This window comes from Chiloscyllium punctatum, chromosome 36 (assembly GCF_047496795.1).
Source record: "Chiloscyllium punctatum isolate Juve2018m chromosome 36, sChiPun1.3, whole genome shotgun sequence".
Classification (NCBI taxonomy): domain Eukaryota; kingdom Metazoa; phylum Chordata; class Chondrichthyes; order Orectolobiformes; family Hemiscylliidae; genus Chiloscyllium; species Chiloscyllium punctatum.
This window is the reverse complement of record NC_092774.1, coordinates 37086998-37109844: the sequence shown is the minus strand read 5'-3', so window position 1 is coordinate 37109844 and position 22847 is coordinate 37086998. Positions and strand designations below refer to the sequence as shown.

At 44.8% G+C, this 22847-nt stretch overlaps 2 protein-coding genes across 10 annotated transcripts in view; one reads left to right on the top strand and one right to left on the bottom strand.

Moving 5' to 3' along the window:
• The first annotated feature begins 507 nt into the window (after nucleotides 1–507).
• LOC140460395 (uncharacterized) lies at nucleotides 508–21844 on the top strand. 5 transcript variants are annotated; one of them, XR_011954063.1, is made up of 4 exons: nucleotides 518–630; nucleotides 3581–3677; nucleotides 7725–7906; nucleotides 21100–21844. XR_011954063.1 is itself a non-coding variant. In XM_072554923.1 (3 exons), the coding sequence occupies exon 3, from the start codon at nucleotides 15885–15887 to the stop codon at nucleotides 16779–16781; it is 897 nt and encodes a 298-aa protein (XP_072411024.1). In that variant the 5' UTR covers nucleotides 508–630; nucleotides 7725–7906; nucleotides 15486–15884; the 3' UTR covers nucleotides 16782–19506. The 5 variants fall into 5 exon arrangements, 3 of the variants coding, with proteins under 3 accessions (XP_072411024.1, XP_072411023.1, XP_072411025.1); XR_011954062.1 differs by lacking the exon at nucleotides 518–630 and adding an exon at nucleotides 15486–16865; XM_072554923.1 differs by lacking the exons at nucleotides 3581–3677; nucleotides 21100–21844 and adding an exon at nucleotides 15486–19506 and having other exon boundaries at nucleotides 508–630.
• The window catches only part of LOC140460402 (uncharacterized), a 30634-nt gene continuing 8408 nt past the window's right edge, over nucleotides 622–22847 (bottom strand). For 2 of the 5 annotated variants that reach the window (XM_072554943.1, XM_072554946.1), the window contains 2 exons: nucleotides 19101–19181; nucleotides 3672–4922 (listed from right to left, as the gene is read on the bottom strand). In XM_072554943.1, the coding sequence (XP_072411044.1) occupies nucleotides 4684–4922; nucleotides 19101–19181 (320 nt within the window). In that variant the 3' untranslated portion in view covers nucleotides 3672–4683. Of the gene's footprint in view, nucleotides 786–3671; nucleotides 4923–11011; nucleotides 11822–19100; nucleotides 20622–22847 lie in introns of those variants that run through there. The other 3 variants (XR_011954066.1, XM_072554945.1, XM_072554944.1) reach the window with 3 other exon arrangements.

The window sequence follows — 22847 nt, the reverse complement described above, 5'->3', positions numbered from 1 at the left end:
CCAGAACCCATCCAGAAGCCTTTGACATGTTGTAAATGTACCAGCCTTGACACACGGCCTCTGGCAGCTCATTCCATACACGTACTATGCTCTGCGTGAAAATTTATCCCATCTGTCCCTTTTAAACCTTTCCGCTCTCACTCTCAGCCGATGCCCCTCTAGTTTTGTACTTCCTCTAACCTGGGGAAAAGACAGACAAAATTGAGCAGCCAGACAAAATTCAAAAACAATAAAATGTTGAGTCTCAGGAAAACAAATTTGTGGCACCAGTCTTTCTTTCTCTCCTATTAGCATTGAGACTGAAAATTTGTCGGTTACACCAACACCTCCACAGGACAGACTACGCATGCTTCTCGGTGTCAGCAAACACTGCGCATGTACGCTGGTGTCAGCAAAGTAGTGCGCATGCTCCTACCTGACAGCGGAGACAGGACGCGACATTCTTTTGATGGACCAATAGAAAGCGCCAGAAGACCGGAAGGAGTGTGGTCTTCCTGCCATTGAGAACGCCCCTATTCTCTGAATGCGGACGTTAGACCATGAATTTGTGAAGCTGTAGTTGCTGTTCTTCTCTCTCTGAATGAAGATTGAGCTTCACCTCAGACTGCAATTTTCCTCTGTCCAACATCTGTGAGTACAACACACTCTTTTCTCACCCCCTTTTCCATTTTATTTTTTCATTCTGGAGTTCAGTTCTTGACTTGCAGCAAAGTTGGTTCAGGTCTGTGTCTTAATTGGCAAACACATGGCAAATGCAGTTACACAGTGTGAAGTTATAGTCTTTCCTGTAAAATAAAAATAGAAAGGAGATGCATTGTTTAAATGGTGATATATTGGGATGTGGGACAAGTGAGAACTGCAGACGCTAGAGATCAGAGTCGAAATATGTGGCGCTGGAAAAGCACAACAGATCAGGCAGCATCCGTGGTGCAGGGCAGTCAATGTTTTGGGCAAAAACCATTCATCAGGAATGATGTGTGGACGTACAAAGGTGCCTCAGCTACCTTCTACTCAGGCTTTCTATCCCAGTCAATGCCAGTTGTCAGACAAGTGCAGCAAGCAATGAGCAAGGCAAGTGGTGTATTAGCAAGAGGAATTGAGTTCAGAAGTGGGGATGTCTTCGTGCAGTTAGGGGGTCATTGAATATATTCAAAGCTGAGTTTATCTGACTTTTGAATGTTAAAATTAGTTATGGGGGAAGGCAAGGAAATGTTTTTTAAAATATTTTATTAGAAACAATTTCAAATCTTTTACAAAACATCTATAGACAAAAAAGAACAATACCAAAATACAGAAAGATAGAGGCAGTACAATAATGTCATATCATGATACTATTAATAATGAACTAACTACTATTCTACCAGAACAACTTTACATAGAACATAGAACATAGAACAATACAGCACAGAACAGGCCCTTCGGCCCACGATGTTGTGCCGAACTTCTATCCTAGATTAAGCACCCATCCATGTACCTATCCAAATGCCGCTTAAAGGTCGCCAATGAATCTGACTCTACCACTCCCACGGGCAGCGCATTCCATGCCCCCACCACTCTCTGGGTGAAGAACCCACCCCTGACATCTCCCCTATACCTTCCACCCTTCACCTTAAATTTATGTCCCCTTGTAACACTCTGTTGTACCCGGGGAAAAAGTTTCTGACTGTCTACTCTATCTATTCCTCTGATCATCTTATAAACCTCTATCAAGTCACCCCTCATCCTTCGCCGTTCCAACGAGAAAAGGCCGAGAACTCTCAACCTATCCTCGTATGACCTACTCTCCATTCCAGGCAACATCCTGGTAAATCTTCTCTGCACCCTCTCCAAAGCTTCCACATCTTTCCTAAAGTGAGGCGACCAGAACTGCACACAGTACTCCAAATGTGGCCTAACCAAAGTCCTGTACAGCTGCAACATCACCTCACGACTCTTGAATTCAATCCCTCTGCTAATGAACGATAATACTCCATAGGCCTTCTTACAAACTCTATCCACCTGAGTGGCAACCTTCAAAGATCTATGTACATAGACCCCAAGATCCCTCTGTTCCTCCACCTGACCAAGAACCCTACCATTAACCCTGTATTCCGCATTCTTATTTGTTCTTCCAAAATGGACAACTTCACACTTGGCAGGGTTGAACTCCATCTGCCACTCCTCAGCCCAGCTCTGCATCATATCTAAGTCCCTCTGCAGCCGACAACAGCCCTCCTCACTGTCCACAACTCCACCTATCTTTGTATCATCTGCAAATTTACTGACCCACCCTTCGACTCCCTCATCTAAGTCATTAATAAAAATTACAAACAGCAGAGGGCCCAGAACTGATCCCTGCGGAACTCCACTTGTAACTGGACTCCATGCTGAATATTTACCATCTACCACCACTCTCTGACTTCGACCGGTTAGCCAGTTTTCTATCCAATTGGCCAAATTTCCCTCTATCCCATGCCTCCTGACTTTCCGCATAAGCCTACCATGGGGAACCTTATCAAATGCCTTACTAAAATCCATGTACACTACATCCACTGCTCTACCCTCATCCACATGCTTGGTCACCTCCTCGAAGAATTCAATAAGACTTGTAAGGCAAGACCTACCCTTCACAAATCCGTGCTGGCTGTCCCTAATCAAGCAGTGCCGTTCCAGATACTCGTAAATCCTATCCCTCAGTACCCTTTCCATTACTTTGCCTACCACAGAAGTAAGACTAACTGGCCTGTAATTCCCGGGGTTATCCCTATTCCCTTTTTTGAACAGGGGCACAACATTCGCTACTCTCCAGTCCCCTGGTACCACCCCCGTTGCCAGTGAAGACGAGAAGATCATTGCCAACGGTACTGCAATTTCCTCTCTTGCTTCCCACATAATCCTAGGATATATCCCGTCAGGCCCGGGGGACTTGTCTATCCTCAAGTTGTTCAAAATGTCCAACACATCTTCCTTCCTAACAGATATCTCTTCTAGCTTATCAGTCCGTTTCACACTCTCCTCTTCAACAATACAGTCCCTCTCGTTCGTAAATACTGAAGAGAAGTACTTGTTCAAGACCTCTCCTATCTCTTCCGACTCAATACACAGTCTCCCACCACTGTCCTTGATCGGACCTACCCTCGTTCTGCTTAGCTTAAACTAAACTTCAATCAAATTTAAAAAATAAATTAAACTGAATTCAAATTAAATTACATCACATTATTTTATTCTATTTAACTCATTACACCTCCACTGAGGCTCCCATCCCTGGGAGCTCCAGTTATTGTACCCATATTCTTTTCCCCCCAGCCTCCCTTCCCAGGGCCCCACTGGTGCCCAAACTGATTCCCATGGCATACCACGGCCCTAATCAATATTGCTGATAAGTCTGCATCCATATAATTTAGAAAGGTTTCCATGTCTTATAAAACCGCCCTGTTCAGTGGTGCACCATATTCATGTGGTAGTCTTGGGGGAGATGCTCCATCACTAGCCAACGCCACCCAGTAAGACCTGGGGTTTTTTCCGCTGTCTATTTAATTAAAATGTTCTTCCTTGTATAGTGGGTAAGAATGTTACATAGTCTCTTCCTATGTTTCCCCAGGAGAGGGCAAATTTGCTAACCCCAGAAGAAGAAATGCCAGATCCACTTTAACTTCAATCCCGAGGATGTCCTTCGGCTCCCTTACTATAGCACTCCAGTAAGTCTGGACCTTAAAACATGACCAATAGCAGTGTGTGAGAGTGCCTATAATAATTTTACATTTGGGACAACCTGGTGATACTCCTCTCTTGAACCTAGCTAGCCTTTCTGGCGCCATATGAGCCCTGTGTAAAATCTTCAATTTCAAGGCCTGTGCTTTGTTACGTATTGAAATTTTGCTCACATTTTCCCATATTTCTTTTCGATACTTCCAATGAAGTATCCTCTCGGAGTTCCTGATTCCACGTCCTACAGGTTCCCTCCACGTCCCCTAAGGCACACCCCTTTTGTAAATAATACAAAGTACTGACTGAAAGAACACCAGCACACTCGAGTACTCTTTTCTCCACTTCTGACCTGTAAAGCTGAGCAGGGACCATCATCTTTTTCTGTATATAACCCTTATCTGAAAGTACCGGAATAGGTACAATCCATATTTCTGACTTAGCTGGCTAAATGACATCAAGACCTCCCCCTTGAATAAATCTCCCAGACAGGAGATTCCCTTATTCTCCCATGACCTAAAGCCGGAGTCCATTGCCCCAGGTTTAAATCCTTGGGCTCCCACCAATGGGGTAAACGGTGAGGTCTTAAGCCAATTGCCCTCATCTTGCCTCATTATCCTCCAGGTTTTCACTGTATTTAAAATGATTGGACTCTTATACTGCTCGGTCATGGATTTCATCTTATTCATAAATAATTAGGAGACAACGTAACTGCGAGGCTTCAACATCAAGCCAAATTGACCCCGAATCACCCCCATGCCCCGCCACCCAGATAGGGGAACAAAGTGCATATTTGATGTCTCCAAGTCCAGAAGGTTCACCCCACTCCCTCACCCTGCGAGAGCTGCAATTTGGTAAACTTAATTAGGGTGCGCCTGCGACACCAAATAAAAGAACCGAGCCAACCATTGAGCCTCCGTAATACTCATCTGGGTAGCAACAACGGGAGCATTCTCAAGGGTTACAACAGGCAAGGAAGAACATTCATTTTATTCAGGGCTATTCGGCGTAACCATCATAACGGTAACCCTTCCACTGCTGCAAATCCTGCTTTATCCTCTCGAGTAATTGTACATAGTTAGCTTTATACAGCTGGTGGAAGGCAGGAGTAATAAAAATTCTCAAATACAAAAATCCTTTTGACAACCATCTAAACGGGAACTGCATTCCATCCTTCAGATCAGGCACCTCCACTAATCCCCCCCACCGGCATGGCTTCCGATTTTGTAAAGTTGATCCTGTAGCCCGAAAAACAGCCAAATAAATTAATTGTTTGAATCAAATCGAGAAACTGACTCCTCCAGATTGGCCAAGAACAAAAGGACGTCATCAACATATTGGGTAATCTTATGCTCCCCATTCCCACCTCTGGCCCCACTATTTCAGGATCCCTCCTGATCGCCTCAGCTAATGGCACAATTGCCAAGATAAATAGCAGTAGTGAAAGAGGACATCCCTGTTGACTCCCTCTCCCCATATGAAAGTTATCAAACTTAGTGCCGTTTGTGATGACTGCTGCCTTAGGATCATTATACAACACCACTACCCGTCTAGCAAAATGCTCAGGGACCCCAAACAAGTACAGTCATTCCATCCGGTCAAATGCCTTGTCTGCATCTATGGAAACCACCGAACCCAGGATCAATCTTTGTGGCATACCTGCACTATGTTCAGTACCCTCCTGATATTATTGGAGGAGCTACAGCCGTTAAAACCCATCTGATCATCTTTCATAATACAGGGCAACATCTTTTCCAACCTCAGGGCCGGCAACTTGGGTAGGATTTTAAAATCTACATTCAACAGTGAAATGGGTCTGTATGAAGCATATTCTTCGGGCTCTTTCTCCTTCTTTAAAATGAAGGAGATATTAGCCTCCATAAGAGAGGGCGGAAGACAAACCTATGTGTCTGAATAGCTATACATCCTCAGAGATGGCATTTATGAATTCCTTATGGAATTCACTTGGGAACCCATCTGACCCCGGTGCATTGCTATCTGGAGATGCTTTATTGTTTCCTGCACCTCCTGTATCATCATTGGTGCATTCAATAGGGAAACCCGTTCCGCCTTTATACTAGGGAGGGGCAGGTTGTCCAAATTCAAACAGTCTTTGTTTGGCAAAGGAGACCGTTTTTTGGCACCTGTGTGTGCAATGAGTCGAGAGCAACCCTGAGAGCTGCAGCTTGACCAGTGAAGTCCTAATATAATATACTTCCTCAGCATCTATTGTTGCTCCTCCCTCGGCTTCCTTCTATTTGTTTAATATGAAATAACTAGGCCTCATAAATATGCCTTAGTGGCCTCCCACAGTATTGCCGGATTACTGGCCTTACTTGAGTTGATATCCCAGAAGACCCTGAACTTTCTTCTGATGTACTCAACGAATTTGCCATTCCTTAACAGGAATGGGTCTGTGCGCCAGTGCCGTGCATCCATTCCACCACCCTTGATTTTACAATCTAAATACGCTGGCACGTGGTCTGAGACAGCTATCTGCCCAATTTTACAAGCCAGTGTTTTATCCAAAATATCTGATGACATAAAAAAGCAGTCAACTCGTGTGTGACACTTGTGCTGGTTGGAACAGAAAGTAAAGTCCCTTCCATTCAGGTGGCGATGTCTCCACACATCCACTAACCCCAACTCCTCACACTGGGGCAGCACGGTGGCTCAGTGGTTAGCTCTGCTGCCTCACAGCACCAGGGACCAAGGTCCGATTCCGGCCTTGGATGAGTATATGTGGAGTTTGCACATTCTTCCCGTGTCTGCGTGGGTTTCCTCCGGGTGCTCTGGTTTCCTCACACAGTCCAATGATGTACAGGTAAGGTGAATTGGACATGCTAAATTGCCCATGGTGTTAGGTGCATTAGTCAGAGGGAAATGGGTCTGGATGGATTACTCTTCGGAGGGTCAGTGTGAACTTGTTGGGCCGAAGGGCCTGTTTCCACACTGTAGGTAAACAAATCAAACCAATCATGTCCTCCTACTGCTTAGATCGTGCAATCATACATGCGAGGCCCCTTGTCACCCTGTCTACTTCAGGATCTATGAGGAGATTAAAATCCCCTCCTATGATAGTGCTGTGCACCCCCAAGACTCATCATTTTAGCAACTCCATCAGTTAGAAATGTAAGAGGGTGCACATTGGGGGGGGGGGGGGGTGGGGAATACACATTCAGGACGCCATACTCTTATCCATGTAGTTGATCTTTAAGAATGATGAACTGTCCAATTTCGTCCTTAATTTTCTCAATTACCTGAAAAGGGAGGTTCCTTCTTATCAGTATAGCCAGTCCTCTACTCTTAGGGCATTCTTCTCCTTTAGCTCTATCATAACTCCCCCACCACCCTACCTCACCTTGCCCACAGCAAACATCCTGGATCCTTCCAACCGAGGCTGTGCCCTAACCCCAGGCAATTCACAGATGAACAAAAAACACGTTATTTACATTCTGAGAGTTAAAAATGGATGCCCATTCCCCCCCCGCCCCCGCCACACACACACCCCTTCTCCATATATCTTAACCACAGGTATCGCCACCCCCAAACCAAAACCAAAAGGACAGCAGTTAAAACAAAAGTCCTCGCATAATGCACAACTGACCGATATACTAAATAATTCCGGTTTTACATCAAGGCAGTATGGAGAAGCCGATAACCATGAAAAAAATGGAGAGAGAGAAAAGAAAAGATGGGACAGAAAGAACTGCACCATTGTCTGTATCGATGGCCCCATCCCAACCTGAGTTCTTGAATTCAGAGAATTCACAAAGTCCTTCACCTTTTCTGCTGAATCAAAATGATATACCGCCCCCCCATGAGCAAAATGTAACACGGCCAGGGACCTCAAGGAACAGTGAATGTTCAGATCCCTTAATTTTCTCTTAACTTCATCAAAAGCCCTTTCTCTTCTTAATTCTGGCTCCTGAGAAGTCCTGAAAAGATATTATTCTTGAGCCTTTAATGCACAAAGCCTGTGGATCTCTTCCCAGTCTTCTTGCTGTTTCAATCATTAACTGTTTTTCTTTATAATGCAGGAGTCGCACAAGGACCATGCGGGGGCGTGGGTCTGGTCCTGACCTGTACATTGCAATCCGGTGGGCCCGCTCCAAACTCAACAGGCCCGACTCCAACTCCAGCCCTAAGAACATCAGGAACCACTTCTCCAGGATTCCAATGAGGTCTTCGCCTTCCTCACGTTCCAGAAGACCCACGAGCTGTAAGCTTTTTCTCCTACTTTAGTTTTCCAGGGCGTCCACTTGCTCCTGAAGGACCCGAACCTGGTCTTCCAGCGTTTGGATCCTTCCTCCTGAGACCTCCGCCACGGTCCTCTCCTCTGCTGCCTTTACTCTTTGGGCCAACATTTGAATTTCCTGACCATGCTTTTCCAGCGTGGCAGATAGTGGTTCCACTGCTGCTTCAATCTTATCTCGGAATTTGCCAAACTCCGAGAGTAACTGCTGCTGCCCCATTAAATCCAAGGGGACTGCCCTGGGAGTTTGAGCAATGGCGCCAGGCACCCCCGATGTAGTAGGTGAGTGCCCTGCCTGCTGCACTCCTTTTGGCCCCTTTCCTTCATTTGCTTTCATCCTGGTCTTAAAGCTGTCAAACCACAATTTTAGCAGCTCCAGATGTTCACTAAGTTTATAGGAGTATTTTTTTCTCCTAAGGATGGTTAACGAGGGGGTGGGGGGTAAATGTCCACATTGCCATAGGATATAGCACAGAGCCCAACACAGCAGACCACTCAGACCACCGCCATCTTGGATCTCCAAGAAAATGGTTTTCAGACCCCAGTAGAGAACAGCTACAGGATCCTACAGCACAGAAACAGACCCTTCAGTCCAACTAGTCCATGCTATGTTCTCAAATTAAACTGGTCCATTTGCCAGTGATTGGCCCATATCCCTCCGAACCTTTCCTTTTCATGTACTTATCAAAATGTCTTTTAAACATTGTTACTGTACCTACATCCACCACTTCCTCTGAACATTGATTCCACACACTAACCACTTTCCTAAAAAAACGATTCTCCTCATGTCATTTTAAAATCTTTCTCCTCTCCCCTTCAAAATTTGCTCCCTCATCTTGAAACCCCCACCCTCGGGAAAGGACACCTGCTGGTCACCTCATCTATACCCCTCACAATCTTATAATCCTCTATAAAGTCACCTCTCAACCTCCGACACTCCAGTGAAAAAACATCTCAACCTATCCACCCAGATGTAAGTATATTCCTATCCAGTTATGATCTGTTCAGTGCTGGTGCAGGCTCGAAAAACCAAATGGTCTACCCCTGCTCCCAATTCTGTCACACTGTGTGAGACCATAAGACATGAGAACAGAAATTACGCCATTCAACGCATCGAGTCTGCTCCGCCATTCAATCATGGCTGATAAATTTCTCAACCTCATTCCCCTGCTTTCTCCCCATTACCTTCGATTCCCTTGATACTCAAGAAGATATCTATCTCAGTCTTAAATATACTCGGTGACCTGGCCTCCTGTGGCAATGAATTTTATAGATTCAGCACTCTCTGGCTGAAGACATTTCTTCTTATCTCCATTCTGAAAAATCTTCCCCTTACTCGAAGGCTGTGCCCTGAAGTTCTAGTTTCTCCTACCAATGGAGACATCTTGTCAATGTCCACTCTGTCCTGGCTGTTCAGTACTCTGTCTGTTTCAGTTAGACCCCCCCCCCAGTGTGGGCCTGTTAATCAGCATGGACCAGACCCTTCAGGATGAGGTACAGAGGAATTAGGTTCAGCAAAGTGAGAGTGGGGTAGAGTCTGAGGGATGGAGATTTTCAGCTTTCTGTGAATGAAAGAGGAAAGAAGGTTTGATATAAATTAGAATTGATGAGATAGGCTGATGGGCCAAGGAGTGGCAGATGGAGTTTAATTTAGATGAGTATGAGATTTTGCGTTTTGGTAAGGCAAATCAGGGCAGGATTTATACACCCAATTCTAAGGTCCTGGGCAGTGAAGCAGAACAAAAAGACCTTGGAGAGCAGGTTCATAGTTCCTTGAAAGTGGAGTAGCATGTAGATCAGATAATGAAGGAGCTGTTTGATATGCTTTCCTCCATTGGTCAGTAAATTGAGTTAGACCATGTTTTGGAATACCACACATATTTCTGATCTCCCTGCTGCAGGAAAGATGTTGTGATACTTGAAAGAGTTCAGAAGGAATTTACAAGGCTGTTGCCAGAGTTGGAAGGTTTGAGCTCCAGGGAAAGGCTGAAGAGACTGGGTCTATTTTCCCTGGAGTGTTGGAGGCTGAGGGGTGACGTTATAGAAGTTCATAAGGGACATGGATAGGATGCATAGCCAAGATCATTTCCCAAGGGTATGTAAGTCCAAAAGTATAGGGCATAGGTTTGAGATGAGAGGGGGAAGATTTAAAAATAACCTGAGGGGAAACTTCCTCACAAAGATGGTGATGTCTCTGTGGAATGAGCTACCAAAGGAAGAGATGGAGGCTGGTACAATTACAACATATTAAAAGGCATCTGGATGGGTACTTGAATAGGAAGGGTTTTGAGGGATATGGGCCAAATGCTGGCAAATGAGACTGGATTAATTTAGGATATCTGGTCGGTACCATTGATTGGGCCGAAGGGTCTGTTTCTGTGCTGTATGACTCTAATGGTCTTCAGTAAAAGTAGAAGTGTGGTTGTGAAGACTAGACTTCCAGAGTAGTTTTCAAAGATGTTTTGCCCTGACTGGGAGCAGAAGTTACAATGAAATCTTTCATTTGTGAGACAGCAACTGAGTGAGGGAGCACATCTGGAATTCTGGTGGAAAGTGGGAATTCATTGCACTGTGGGGATGAAGTGCTTTCAGGTTTACTGGCAGTTAGTAGAGTGTGCTGAGTGGAGAACCTAGCGAAGGGTTAGGTGGGTTTTTGTTTTAAACTGCTCATTTCATTCAGCCTTCAACATTGTATTTCCAACACTGTCCATCAGAAGGTGCAGTGAATCAGTAACTGGTATCGTTAGAAGCCTTACGATTTTCAGTACTGCAGGTATTTCATTGTTTCATCAGCATTGTAAAGGTTACAGGCAGCAGTGGGAGGTGTGGGCTGGATTCACTCGAAATGATTAAGCAGTTACAGAACACACATACGAGAGGGCAGGGTGGGACTTGTCTTTCGATTTGCAGAAAGTGAGAGGTTCTGGGAGCTGTCATCCGGAGCGCGCACAACCTTGGTAAATCATTGAAGCCCAAGGTGTGGAATCAGGCCATTCAGCTCATAAAGGTAACGCTGATCCCTCTGAAGACCATGCCACCCAGACCCACCCCCACCCCACCTATCCTGTCCTGTCATTTCTGCTGGTGAATTAGACTAGGACTAGGGGACATGGCTTCAAGATTAGGGAGAGTAGATTTAGGACAGAGATGAGGAAGAATTGCTTTCCCTGGAATGTGGTGAATCTATGGAATTCTCTGCCCAAGGAAGCAGTAGCAGCAGCTTTATTAAATATATTCAGTATATAGTTTGCTGGGTTATTGCATTATCGGGAATTAAAGGGTAGTTGGGACAATGTAGATAGGAGGAGCTGAGATGATGATCTTAATGAATGGCAGAGCAGGCTGGATGGGCCAAATGGCCTACTCCTGCTTCTATTACTGTGAAACTATAACTGTGCATTTCCCTTGGCTAACCCACCTAACCTGCACATCCCTGGGCACAATGGGCAATTTAGCATGGCTAATCCAAATCAAGGCCAGTGAGCAGTGTGGTGATGTGGAAAATGAATGTTAGAGAACGATAAAAAGGGACAAGGAGGATAAAAGTACCAGCAATCAAAGCTGGATTCAAAAGATCACAAAAAATAAAAGTAAAAGCTGAATGTGTGCTGCATTGTAATAAAAGTGAATGAATTGGCTGCACACATTGAAGAGAATAATTATAATCTGAGACTCCTTACAGAGAAGTTTAATGGGAAGCTCGGTAAAGGTAGATGGTTGGCATTGTTAATCAAAGCACTGATCACAGGGTAGTCTGGTGTCAGCTCGGATTTCAGGTCCTGATTTCTCTGTCCTCTTTGATCTTCCTGTTCCCACAGAGTAAGGTGTCGTATCTCCTCAGCTCTGCTGGGTTTTTGCTGAAGCTTTGACCCCCTTTTCCACCTTCCAGAACAATAAAACATTCAGTCACTCTAGGCCCAACCCACATTGCTCCAGCCTGTCAACCATCCAGACAGAGAGACTCATCGTAGTGGGGAATAAACAAGAAAAATGAAACAAAATTAGAAATAAATAGGTGAGTGTGTTTAATGTTTGTTCATTGGGAAGTAAGCCAGAAATAAAGGTCTCCCAGGATTCTTATGGTACCCAACTTGAGGAATTCTCTCTCCCTTACATCTAACTATTAGTACCCAACTCTGATTTATAACAACATTTACAGAAATAAAGCATTTGTTATCAAACAGACAGAGATAAACAGCATAGACATAGACATTTGCTTTCTCTCATGCACGCACACATGCATATAAGTGTACAGGGTGAATTTGTATTTGCAGAATTATATTTATGGATACATAGAACATTACAGCGCAGTGCAGACCCTTCGGCCCTCAATGTTGCACCGACCTGTGGAACCAATCTGAAGCTCATCTAACCGACACTATTCCATTCTCGTCCATATGCCTATCCAATGACCATTTAAATGCCCTTGACGTTGGCGAGTCTACTACTATTGCAGGCAGTACGTTCCACACCTCTACTACTCTGAGTAAAGAAACTACCTCTGACCATCTGTCCTATATCTATCACCCCTCAATTTAAAATTATATCCCCTCGTGCTAGCCATTGCCATCCAAGGAAAAAGGCATTCACTGTCCAATCAATCTAACTCTCTGATTATCTTATGTCTCAGTTAAGTCATCTTACAATCTTCTTCTCTCTAACCAAAACAGCCGCAAGCCCCTCAGCCTTTCCTCCTAAGACCTTCCCTCCATACCAGGTAACATCCTAGTAACTCTCCTCTGAACCTTTCCCAAAGCTTCCACATCCTTTCTATAATGCGGTGACCAGAACTGTACGCAATACTCCAAATCTGGCCGCACCAGAGTTTTGTACAGCTGCAGCATGATCTCATGGTTCTGAAACTCAATCCCTCTACCAACAAAAGCTAACACACCGTATGCCTTCTTAACAGCCCTATCAACCTGGGTAACTTTCAAGGATCTACGTACTTGGACACCAAGATCTCTCTGCTCATCTATACTACCAAGAGTCTTACCATTAGCCCAGTACTCTGCATTCCTGTTGCTCTTTCCAAAGTGAATCACCTCACACTTTTCTGCATTAAACTCCATTTTCCACCTCTCAGCCCAGCCCTGCAGCTTATCTACGTCCCTCTGTAACTGACAACATCCTTAGTCAGTATCCACAACTCTACCGACTTTAGTGTCATCCGCGAATTTACAAACCCACCTTCTATGCCCTCATCCAGGTCATTAATAAAATGACAAAGAGCAGTGGACCCAAAACAGATCCTTGTACCTTACTAGTAACTGAACTCCAGGATGAATATTTCCCATCAACGACCACCCTCTGTCTTCTTTCAGCTAGCCAATTTCTGATCCAAACATTTGATTTTATTCAAAAAATGCGCAATCTGCTGGCAGTCAATGCAGTCAGTGCATGCATATAATATTTTGTAAACTTCACTTTGGAAACAGAACTTGTCAGATTCAACATTGGGATACAGACTGACTGTGACCTCATACCTTTAATGCATTGTCTGAGCTGAGGTGTCACCTTTTGTTACAAAACTTATGTTATCTCGAGAAGGTGATTTGTAAGAAGTTCTGAGATTTACATATTAATGATACCTACAACCCATTCTAAAAGACTAAAGACAGATGGTTTGCCACGTCTGTATGTTTAGTTTCTCACTGGTGTTGGTGTCAATGCCTTGACCCCGTGTCTGGATGTTTCTAAAGACGCTGTATTGCAGTTTTATCCTGAACTTACAGTTTTTCTTTGCTTCCCAAAATCAGATCTGCTCACACTGAGCAGTATCCCAATGTCGTGAAAGATGTTAACTTTCAGGTAGAGTTATTCAAAAGCGATGTTTTTTTTTAACTTTTTTGGCACTGTAAGATCCTGAATTAGCATCCTTCAGGAAAATTAGAGTGGAGTGAGAATGGATAGGGGGAGAGACATTGGGATGGTGCTTTCAATTTTGTGGAATAACAAAAGAAAAGATTGTTCTGCAGAAAAAGAATTGCTTGTTCTGAATTTCTACCCTGGACTGATGTTAAAGTGGAGATTTAAGACCACCCAGGGAATCCCTTGTGGACTCAGACCTGTAAAGCCTCCCTCTTGGTTCGTCCTGGAAATCGTACTGTTTGGAAGTCTGGAATAAAAACCTGTTTTGGACAGTTTAGTATAATTTTAGTTATCCTCTTTATTCACTGAAAGCATCACTGTGCCAACATAACATTGATTCCTATAAGGTAAACTAACTTGGTTCTAATAATCTAGGAGAGTAGGTTACCAGCTGTTCAATTGCCCAGCAGGCTACCCCAATGTATTGATACAAAGTGGCTTCCTTTGTACAATATTTTGAAAAAGAAATTGCATGTTCTTAATTAGACAGATAATAGTGAAGTGAAAGACAATAATTCATAAGGAAGAAAAGCGAATTGACAGGTCTGTGAAGCTTGACTAATCACTCCGACAGGCCCTAAGCCATTCGTCAGGTGGGATAAACAGCTGAGTTAGGCGCCTGCTAGTGAGATAAACTCCTCTCATAAAGAGGTACCAGTCTCAGCTAATTGGAGAGTTCACAAGATAACCTTGCACAGCTCACATTGTCAGATACATTTCTTTTATAAAACAGCTTCTTAGTAAGGAGGGCAAACGTTCAATCATAAAATGGCTTCCCGACACATTGTGCAAGAATCTCTTCAATATTCGACCTTGAATAATTTCTAAGCTAGGAGCAGACTCCTGCTTTTTAAGCACTAAACCATTCTGTACCTGAGGCAGAGATGTTACCGTAAGGTTGCACTCAAACTGATTCATTTGTCTTCGAATGAAACATGCCTACTTTTCAAGTTTGTGATTCAAATTCAAATAAGACATAAGATCTAATTAGTTAGAATTGACAGTGGGGCAGTCCGTAAAAACAGCAAGTAATTTAAAGCTTTATCAGTATTTCCTTTTATAGAATTTGCATTTCATAACCAGAATTGGCTTCTCAAAATGCAATTAAATTCGATCCATACCAGCTAAGCACTAAGAGTTAATTTTCTACTGGATTCAACTGCCTCAGCACTAAAATGGTGTCTATCTCTAGTGTCCTTTTGAACTCTCAAGTCAGGGTTTTGTAACAGCAAAGATTTATTTTCTCTGTGACTGCCCTTCTTGCAAGGGGTATACAAATCCATTATAATTGACAGCAACTGAGTGTTAATTACAAAGTTTTTGATAGTACCGAGTTTCGTTTCAGGGTCAGAACCAAACACTGTCATTAATTTCACAAGGGAACGGCTGTGAATGTTATCACTTGGTGTCCTGTTCAAACAGATTCACCGATGCTAAGGCAAACCTTCTTAATTGTCTTACAGCATCCTGTTATCACTTGGTAAGCCCAGGTGTCCCTATCTTTTACATTCTTTAAGATGCCCCCCTTTTCTGAGCCTTGCTGTCTGTCTATTTTCTGGTGTAATAAGTGTGTTCTATAATTCATCATTACATTTAGTCTAAATGTTTAAAGACAAGTTTTAAGGCTATAGACCTTCTCAGTGACAATGATGACTTTTATAGTCTCTTTTTACAGAGTATTTGATCTGAAAACTGAAGTTTAAAAATCAACAGATGAAGGGCTTATGCCCAAAACGCCGACTCTCCTGCTCCTCAGATGCTGCCTGACCTGGTGTGCTTTTCCGCACTTTTTGACTCTGACTCTCCAGCGTCTGCTGTCCTCAATTTCAAGTCAATGTTTGACAGTCATTCAGTCCATTGGGACTGGAACGAGTTTTGACTAAGATTCTGTGAGAAGGAGCAAAGTCTTTTGGTCCCTGCTTCAGTACGTTTTCAGCATCAATGGGACTGAATGAGAGACCCTACTGTTACAGCGTACTGAGTGTGGAACCGAAAACAGTTATCCAGCCTGGAAAGAGGAATTCACGGCAGGGAGGGACTGTACACGTGTTTGTGTGCCGCTGAAGCTTCAGCCATGGAGAAACCAGAGGAATCCCGCTCATTGGAGAAACCTTGGAAGTGTGGCGACTGTGGGAAAGCCTTCCATGTCCCGTCTGTCCTGGAGGCTCATCAGCGCAGTCACACTGGGGTCAGGCCATTCTGCTGCCCTGAGTGCGGGAAGGGGTTCAGCAGTTCCTCCACCCTGCTGAGGCACCGACGGGTCCACACAGGGGAGAGGCCCTTCAGCTGCCCTGAGTGCAGGAAGGCTTTCAGCAATTCCTCTGACCTACTGAAGCACCAGCGGGTCCACACCGGGGAGAGGCCATTCGCCTGCCCAGAGTGTGGGAAGGGGTTCAGCAGTTCCTCCGCCTTGCTGACCCACCGGCGGGTCCACACAGGGGAGAAGGCCTTCACCCAGGCCTTTTCCCTGCTGAGGCACCAGAGTGTCCACACAGGGAAGAGGCCATTCACTTGCCCAGTGTGCGGGAAGGGGTTCAGCGATTCCTCCGCCCTGCTGACCCACCAGCGGGTCCACATAGGGGAGAGGCCTTTCAGCTGCCCTGAGTGTGGGAAGGCCTTCACCCATGCCTCCAACCTGCTGACCCACCGGTGGGTCCATACCAGGGACAGGCCCTTCAGTTGCCCCGAGTGTGGGAAGGCCTTCAGCAATTTCTCCCACGTGCTGATCCACCGGCGGGTCCACACCGGGGAGAGGCCATTCGCTTGTCCTGAGTGCGGAAAGGCCTTCAGCAATTCCTCTGACTTACTGAAGCACCAGCGAGTCCACACTGGGGAGAGGCCCTTCAGCTGCCCTGAGTGCGGGAAGGCCTTCACCCAGGCCTGCAACTTGCAGAGGCACCAGCGGGGGCACCAGCGTTCCCAACAATCGGATTCTGCCGGTGAGGCTGCTGTGGGTCACCCCCAGGACTGAACCTCCTGCCCAGTCTGACAGTGGGAGAGTTGGTGCTTGTTTTGTTTTCTGCTGGACTGTACCCACTCCCACGGTGGCTCAGTGGTGAGTAGCATTGCCTCACAGTGCCAGGGACCCGGCTTTGATTCCACTGTTGGGGCAACTATCTGTGTGGAGTTTGCACATTCTCCTTCTGTGCCTGCGTGGGTTTTCTCTGGGTGTTCCGGTTTCCTCCCACAGCCCAAAGGTGTGCAGGTAGGGTGGATTGGTGAAGTTAAATTGTCCCAGTGTACAGGGATGTGTAGGTGTGGTGCATTAGTCAGGGGAAATGTCGAGTAATAGGGTAGGGAAATGGGTCTGGGTGGGTGACTCTTCAGAGGGTCAGTTTGAACTTGTTGGGCTGAAGGACCTGTGTCCACACTGTAGGGATTCTGTGATTCTATGAACTTTGATCCATTGGGTGCTACTGCTCATTGAGCCCAGGACTGCACGTTCCCACTGAAACAATCTGCACAAACCAAAGCCTGTGAGACCAATGGAGCAGAAGTTAGGCCATTCAGACCATCGAGTCTGCTCTGCCATTCGTTAGAGACAAAAACAAGCTGCAGATCCTGGAATCCAAAGTAGACAAGCAGGAGGCTGGGAGAACACAGCAAGCCAGGCAGCACCAGCAGTGAAGTCAGTGTTTCAGGTATTAACCCAAATCATTGACTTCTCCACCAGAAATGATTTACCAGGATGTTGCCGAGAGTTTGGGCTACAGGGAGAGGTTGAATAGATTGGGGCTGTTTTCCCTGAAGTGTCAGAGGTTGAGGGGTGACCTTATATGGGTTTATAAAATCATGAGGAGTATGGATAGGGTAAATAACAAGGTCATTTCCCTGGAGGTTGGGTAGTCCAGAACCAGAGGGTTTATGGTGAGAGGGGAAAGATTTAAATGGGCCCTAAAGGGCAACCTTTTCATGCAGGGGGTGATGCATGGATGGAATGAGCTGCCAGAAGATGTGGTGGAGGCTGGTACAATGACAGCCTTTAAATAGCATCTGGATGGGGACATGAATAGGAATGGTTGAGAGGGATATAGGCCAAGTGCTGGAAACCGACCCTTTGGTCCAACCCATTCATGCTGACCAGATATCCTCAATTAATCTAGTCCCATTTGCCAGCACCCCTCGAAACTCTTCCTGTTCATACACCCATCCAGGTGCCTTTTGATTAGATTCCCTACAGCGTTAGTACAGGCCCTTCGGCCCAACAAGTCCTCACTGACCCTCCGAAGAGTAACCCACCCTAACACCACAGGCAACTTAGCATGGGACCTCAAGGGACAAGTTTTCACACAGAGGGTGGTGCATGTACAGAATGAGCTGCCAGGGGAAGTTGTGGAGGCTGGTACAATGACAACATTTAAAAAGCATCTGGATGGGTATATGAGCTAAATGCTGACAAATGGGAGTAGATTAAATGTTGGATGTCTGGTCATTCTGGACGAGTTATACCGAAGGGTCTGTTTCAGTGCTGTACATCTCTACGACCATCTCTACGGCCTCTCGGGTTCACACACAAAGAATCTGTCAGTAACGTTGGGTTTCAGAGTTCGGTTGAAGCAATGTGGTATCTTTTGGAGACTTCGAGTCAAAAGAAATGCACAGCAGGGAAACAGACCCTTCAGTCCAACTCGTCCATGCTGACTGCATATCCCAAATTAATCTCATCCCATTTGCCAGAACTAGTCCGTATCCCTCTAAACTCTTCCTATTCATGTTCCAATCCAGATGCCTTTTAAATGTTGAAATTGTACCAGCCTCCACCACTTCCTCTGGCAGCTCATTCCATACATACACCACTCTCTCCGTGAAAAGGTCTCCCCTCAGGTCCCTTTTAAATCTTTTCCCCCTCATCCTAAACCTCCAGTTTTGGATTCCCCATCCTGGGGAAAAGATTTTGACTATTTACCCTATCTGTGCCCCTCATAATTTTATAAATATCTACCAGGTCACTCCTCAGCCTCCGATGTTCCAGGGAAAAATACCTGCAACTTATTCAATCTCTCCCTGTAACTCAAACCCTCCAACCTCCGAACCATCCATTTAAATCTTTTCTGAACCCTTTCAAGTTTCACTACATCCTTCCTGGAGACACAATTTGCAGGTGTTCAGTGTTATGGACCAGGCCAGATCCCCTCAAAACATTCTGGGAAGGTAGCCCAGACCCTAACGTTTTTTTGTTGTTTTAGGCAGAGGTATCCAGGAGTGATGTAGCTGGTCAAATCACTTGGCTTCCAGGAAAACAATTTATTTACACACCGCCAAATGAAACCTTTGTGACCACTCCACTGACCTGTGTTGCCACCTTCAGGGTACAATCGACTGAACGCCCAAATCTCTAACTCCCCCTCACGAGAGCCAAAAGTCCTCAGTTCTATTGAGAGGGGAAAATTGGATGTCAGTCATCTCTGTATTAGAGAATGCATCATTTAAAAAAAATCTGAGAAGGGCATTCCTGACAGAAGATTCAACAGAAGGTGGCACAGAGTATTCCAACAGACACGTAACCTGGCTGTAATCTGAGAGACTAAATTCTATTTCTTGTTACAAGAGGGAATTATATTTATTGGATCAGCATATCACGAGAACCTTGTTTTATTCTGAAACAGTCAGTAGTTAGAAGAGATTTATTTGGTTTGTTAATAGTTTAGTTCATCTGTTCACCGTTACTGTTAGATAAATAAATGGATTTTTGTTGATTTTAAAGTGTCAGGGATTTATTTTTAAACATTAGAGCAGGTTACACCACTTTTCACATTAATTTTACAGATTATAGGATGATGCGCTTCTCTTTGGGTGTTTTGGTTTGAGATCTCTGGTGGGGTGGGAGTTGGTGTCAGCTTTCCCTTTCTAACAGTATTGACGTGATGTCATACTGAATGCAGTGGAGTCAATATTAATCCCAGCCTCTTGCTCTGGTTGTGGGTGAATCACCTTAATTTGGCCACTGACTCAGAAACAACACACAGAACCAACTGCTGAAACAATGATTCACACTTCATTGCACGTAGCAACCAAAACTAAAAACCCTCAAGTCAGCAAGTTCAGTCTCACGGCTGCCACCCTCCCCCCACCCGGCTATCACCTGATTGCTGGCAGAATTTAACAGAGTTTCCATCGACAGTGCCCATCTCTGGAAGGGTCAAGGGGTTTGACGCAATATTGTTCTTCCAATACTGCTGCTGCATCGTTCTGGAGCGAGAACGTAGAACAATAGAGCACAGTTCAGACCCTTCAGCCCTCAATGTTGTATCAGCCTTTTATCCAACTTGAAGATGAGACTAGCCTGCACACCCCTCAATTTACTGCCATCCATGTGCTTGTTCAGCAGTCGCTTAAATGTCCTTAAATGTATCTGACTCTCATTCCAACCCTGGAAGTGCATTCCATGCACTCACCATTCAGAGTAAAAAACCTACCTCTGACATCTCCCCTAAACCTTCTTCCAATTACTTTAAAATTATGTCCTATCATTTCTGACCTGGGGAAAAAGTCTCTAGCTATTCGTTCTATCTATGCCTCTCAACATATAGTACACCTCTATAAAGTCACCTCTCATCCTTCTTCGCTCCAATGAGAAAGGCCCTAGCTCCCCCAACCTAAGCCATGCCCTCCATTCCAGGCAGCATCGAGGTAAATCTTCTCTGTACCCTCTCTCAGCTTACACAGCTTCCTGTTGTGGTTCTGTTCGCCGAGCTGGGAATTTGTGTTGCAGACATTTCGTCCCCTGTCTAGGTGACATCCTCAGTGATTGGCAGCCTCCTGTGAAGCGCTTCTGTGATGTTTCCTCTGGCATTTTCCCAACGCATCTTTCCTAAAATTAGGAGACTAAAAGTGAACACAATATTCCAAGTGTGATCTAACCAGTACTCCATACAGCTGCAGGATAACCTTGCAGCTCTTAAGCTCAAACTCCCTGCTAATGAAAGCCAACACACTGTACACCTTCGTAACAAGCTTATCAACCTGGGTGGCAACTTTGAGCGATCTATGGACTTGGACTCCAAGATCCCTCTGTTCCACCACATGGTCAAGAATCCTGCCTTTAACCCCATAGGTTGAACAAACAGAGGAGTTTGGTGAAATGAGAATCATTAGATAAATGCTATTGAGCGAACTGATGGTGCTATGGGCTGGCAAATCTCTGGGTTCAGGTGGATTTCATCATAGAATTTTAAAAGGTGGCTAATGAGTTCATATTTGCATTAATGTTAATTTTCCAAGATTTATTAGATTCAGGCAAGTTTTCCTCAGACTGGAGAGTAACATATTTAATATTTCTGTTCTCGAAGGGAAAGATGTGGTCCCTTGGGTCTATGTGGAAAGAGACCATTTGGCCGATCAAGTCCTGCACCAACCCTCAAGTGCATCCCACCCAGATCCAGACTGCCACCCTACTCCCGTAACCCTGCATTGAGCATGGCTAACTCACCTAGCTTGGACATCCAAGGACATTACACAATCCAGCATGGCTAATCCACCCAACCTACACATCTTTGGACTGTGGAGTCCCCAGTGGAAACTCACAAAGACATAGACAGAACATGCAAACTCCAGATCGTCGACTCAAGGCTGAAATCAAATAGGTGTCTCTGGCCATGAGAGGGAGCCACTGTGCCACCATGCTGTCCTCAAGGAATTCTTTGAAAGAGGATGTAAATTGAAGCCTGTGGATATACTGAACTTGAATATCCTAAAGGTGTTTGACATGTTTTCACAAAAAGCATATTGCACAGAGGAGCTCATGGTGTAAAGTATAGTTATAGAACATCAACTGACTGGCAGAAAACAGAATATGCAAAAATGGTTCTTATGTCAAATTGGTTGTATATGACAACGTATGGTGGGGTTCCAACAGGCATCTCTGCTGGCTCCTCAACTTTCTACAATTATATAGATGACTTACAGGAGGGGATCAAAGGTATGTGGTTACATTTGCAGGCAACACAAAGATAGATGGAGATGTACATTGTGGGGATGACATGTCAATTGTGCAGATTGATAGACTGGTTAAATAAATAAGCAAAACTCTTGAAAGTGGTGTACAAAATGGTAAAATGCAATTTGTTACCTACTTGGAGAACAACTGCATAATTCTGAGATGCAGAGGGATCCGGGGGCCTTGCAAATAAGTCACAAGTTAGAATGCAAGCACAGCAAGTGATTAGAAAGGCCAATGACAGAAATGTAAGGCGATTATGCCTCAGTTACAGAGCAATGGTGGGACTACATCTTGAACACGGTACTCAGTTTTGATATCCTTACCGAAGGAAGAATGAAAATGCATTAAAGGCAATTCACAGAAGGTAAACTAGATTGACACCCACAATGAACAGACTGTCTAATGGAAAATCATTAGACAGACAGGTCTGAATTTCAACCAGAGTTTGGAATAGCAAGGGGTGATTCGATTGAAGTTTCTTTGAGCCTGAATGGTCTTCAAAAGATGGATGTTGAAGGATGTTTACTTCCTGTTGTGAACGAACAATTAGATCACCCATTTATAGAGTCTTAGAGATGTACAACACAGAAACAGACCCTTCGGTCCAACCCGTCCATGCTGACCAGATATCCCAACCCAATCCAGTCCCACCTGCCAGTACCTGGCCCATATCCCTCCACACCCTTCCTATTCATATACCCATCCAAATTCCTCTTAAATGCTGCAATTGTGCCAGCCTCCACCACTCCTCTGGCAGCACATTCCATACACATACCAATCTGTGTGTGAAAGTTACCTTTAAGGTCTCTTTTATATCTTTCCCCTCTCACCCTAAACCTATGTCCTCTAGTTCAGGACTCTCCGACACCAGGGAAAAGACTTTGCCTATTTATCCTATCCATGCCCTCATAATTTTGTAAACCTCTATCAGGTCACCCTTAACCTCCGATGCTCCAGCAGCTCAAATCCTCCAACCCCTGGCAACATACTTGTAAATAGTTTCTGAACCCTTTCAAGTTTCACAACATCTTTCCAACAGGAAGGAGACCAGAATTGCACGCAATATTCCAACAGTGGGCTAACCAATGTCCAATACGC

Excerpts from the sequence above, each read along its gene's own strand:
- LOC140460395 (XM_072554923.1), top strand. The coding sequence starts at position 15,885 with ATGGAGAAACCAGAGGAATCCCGCTCATTGGAGAAACCTTGGAAGTGT.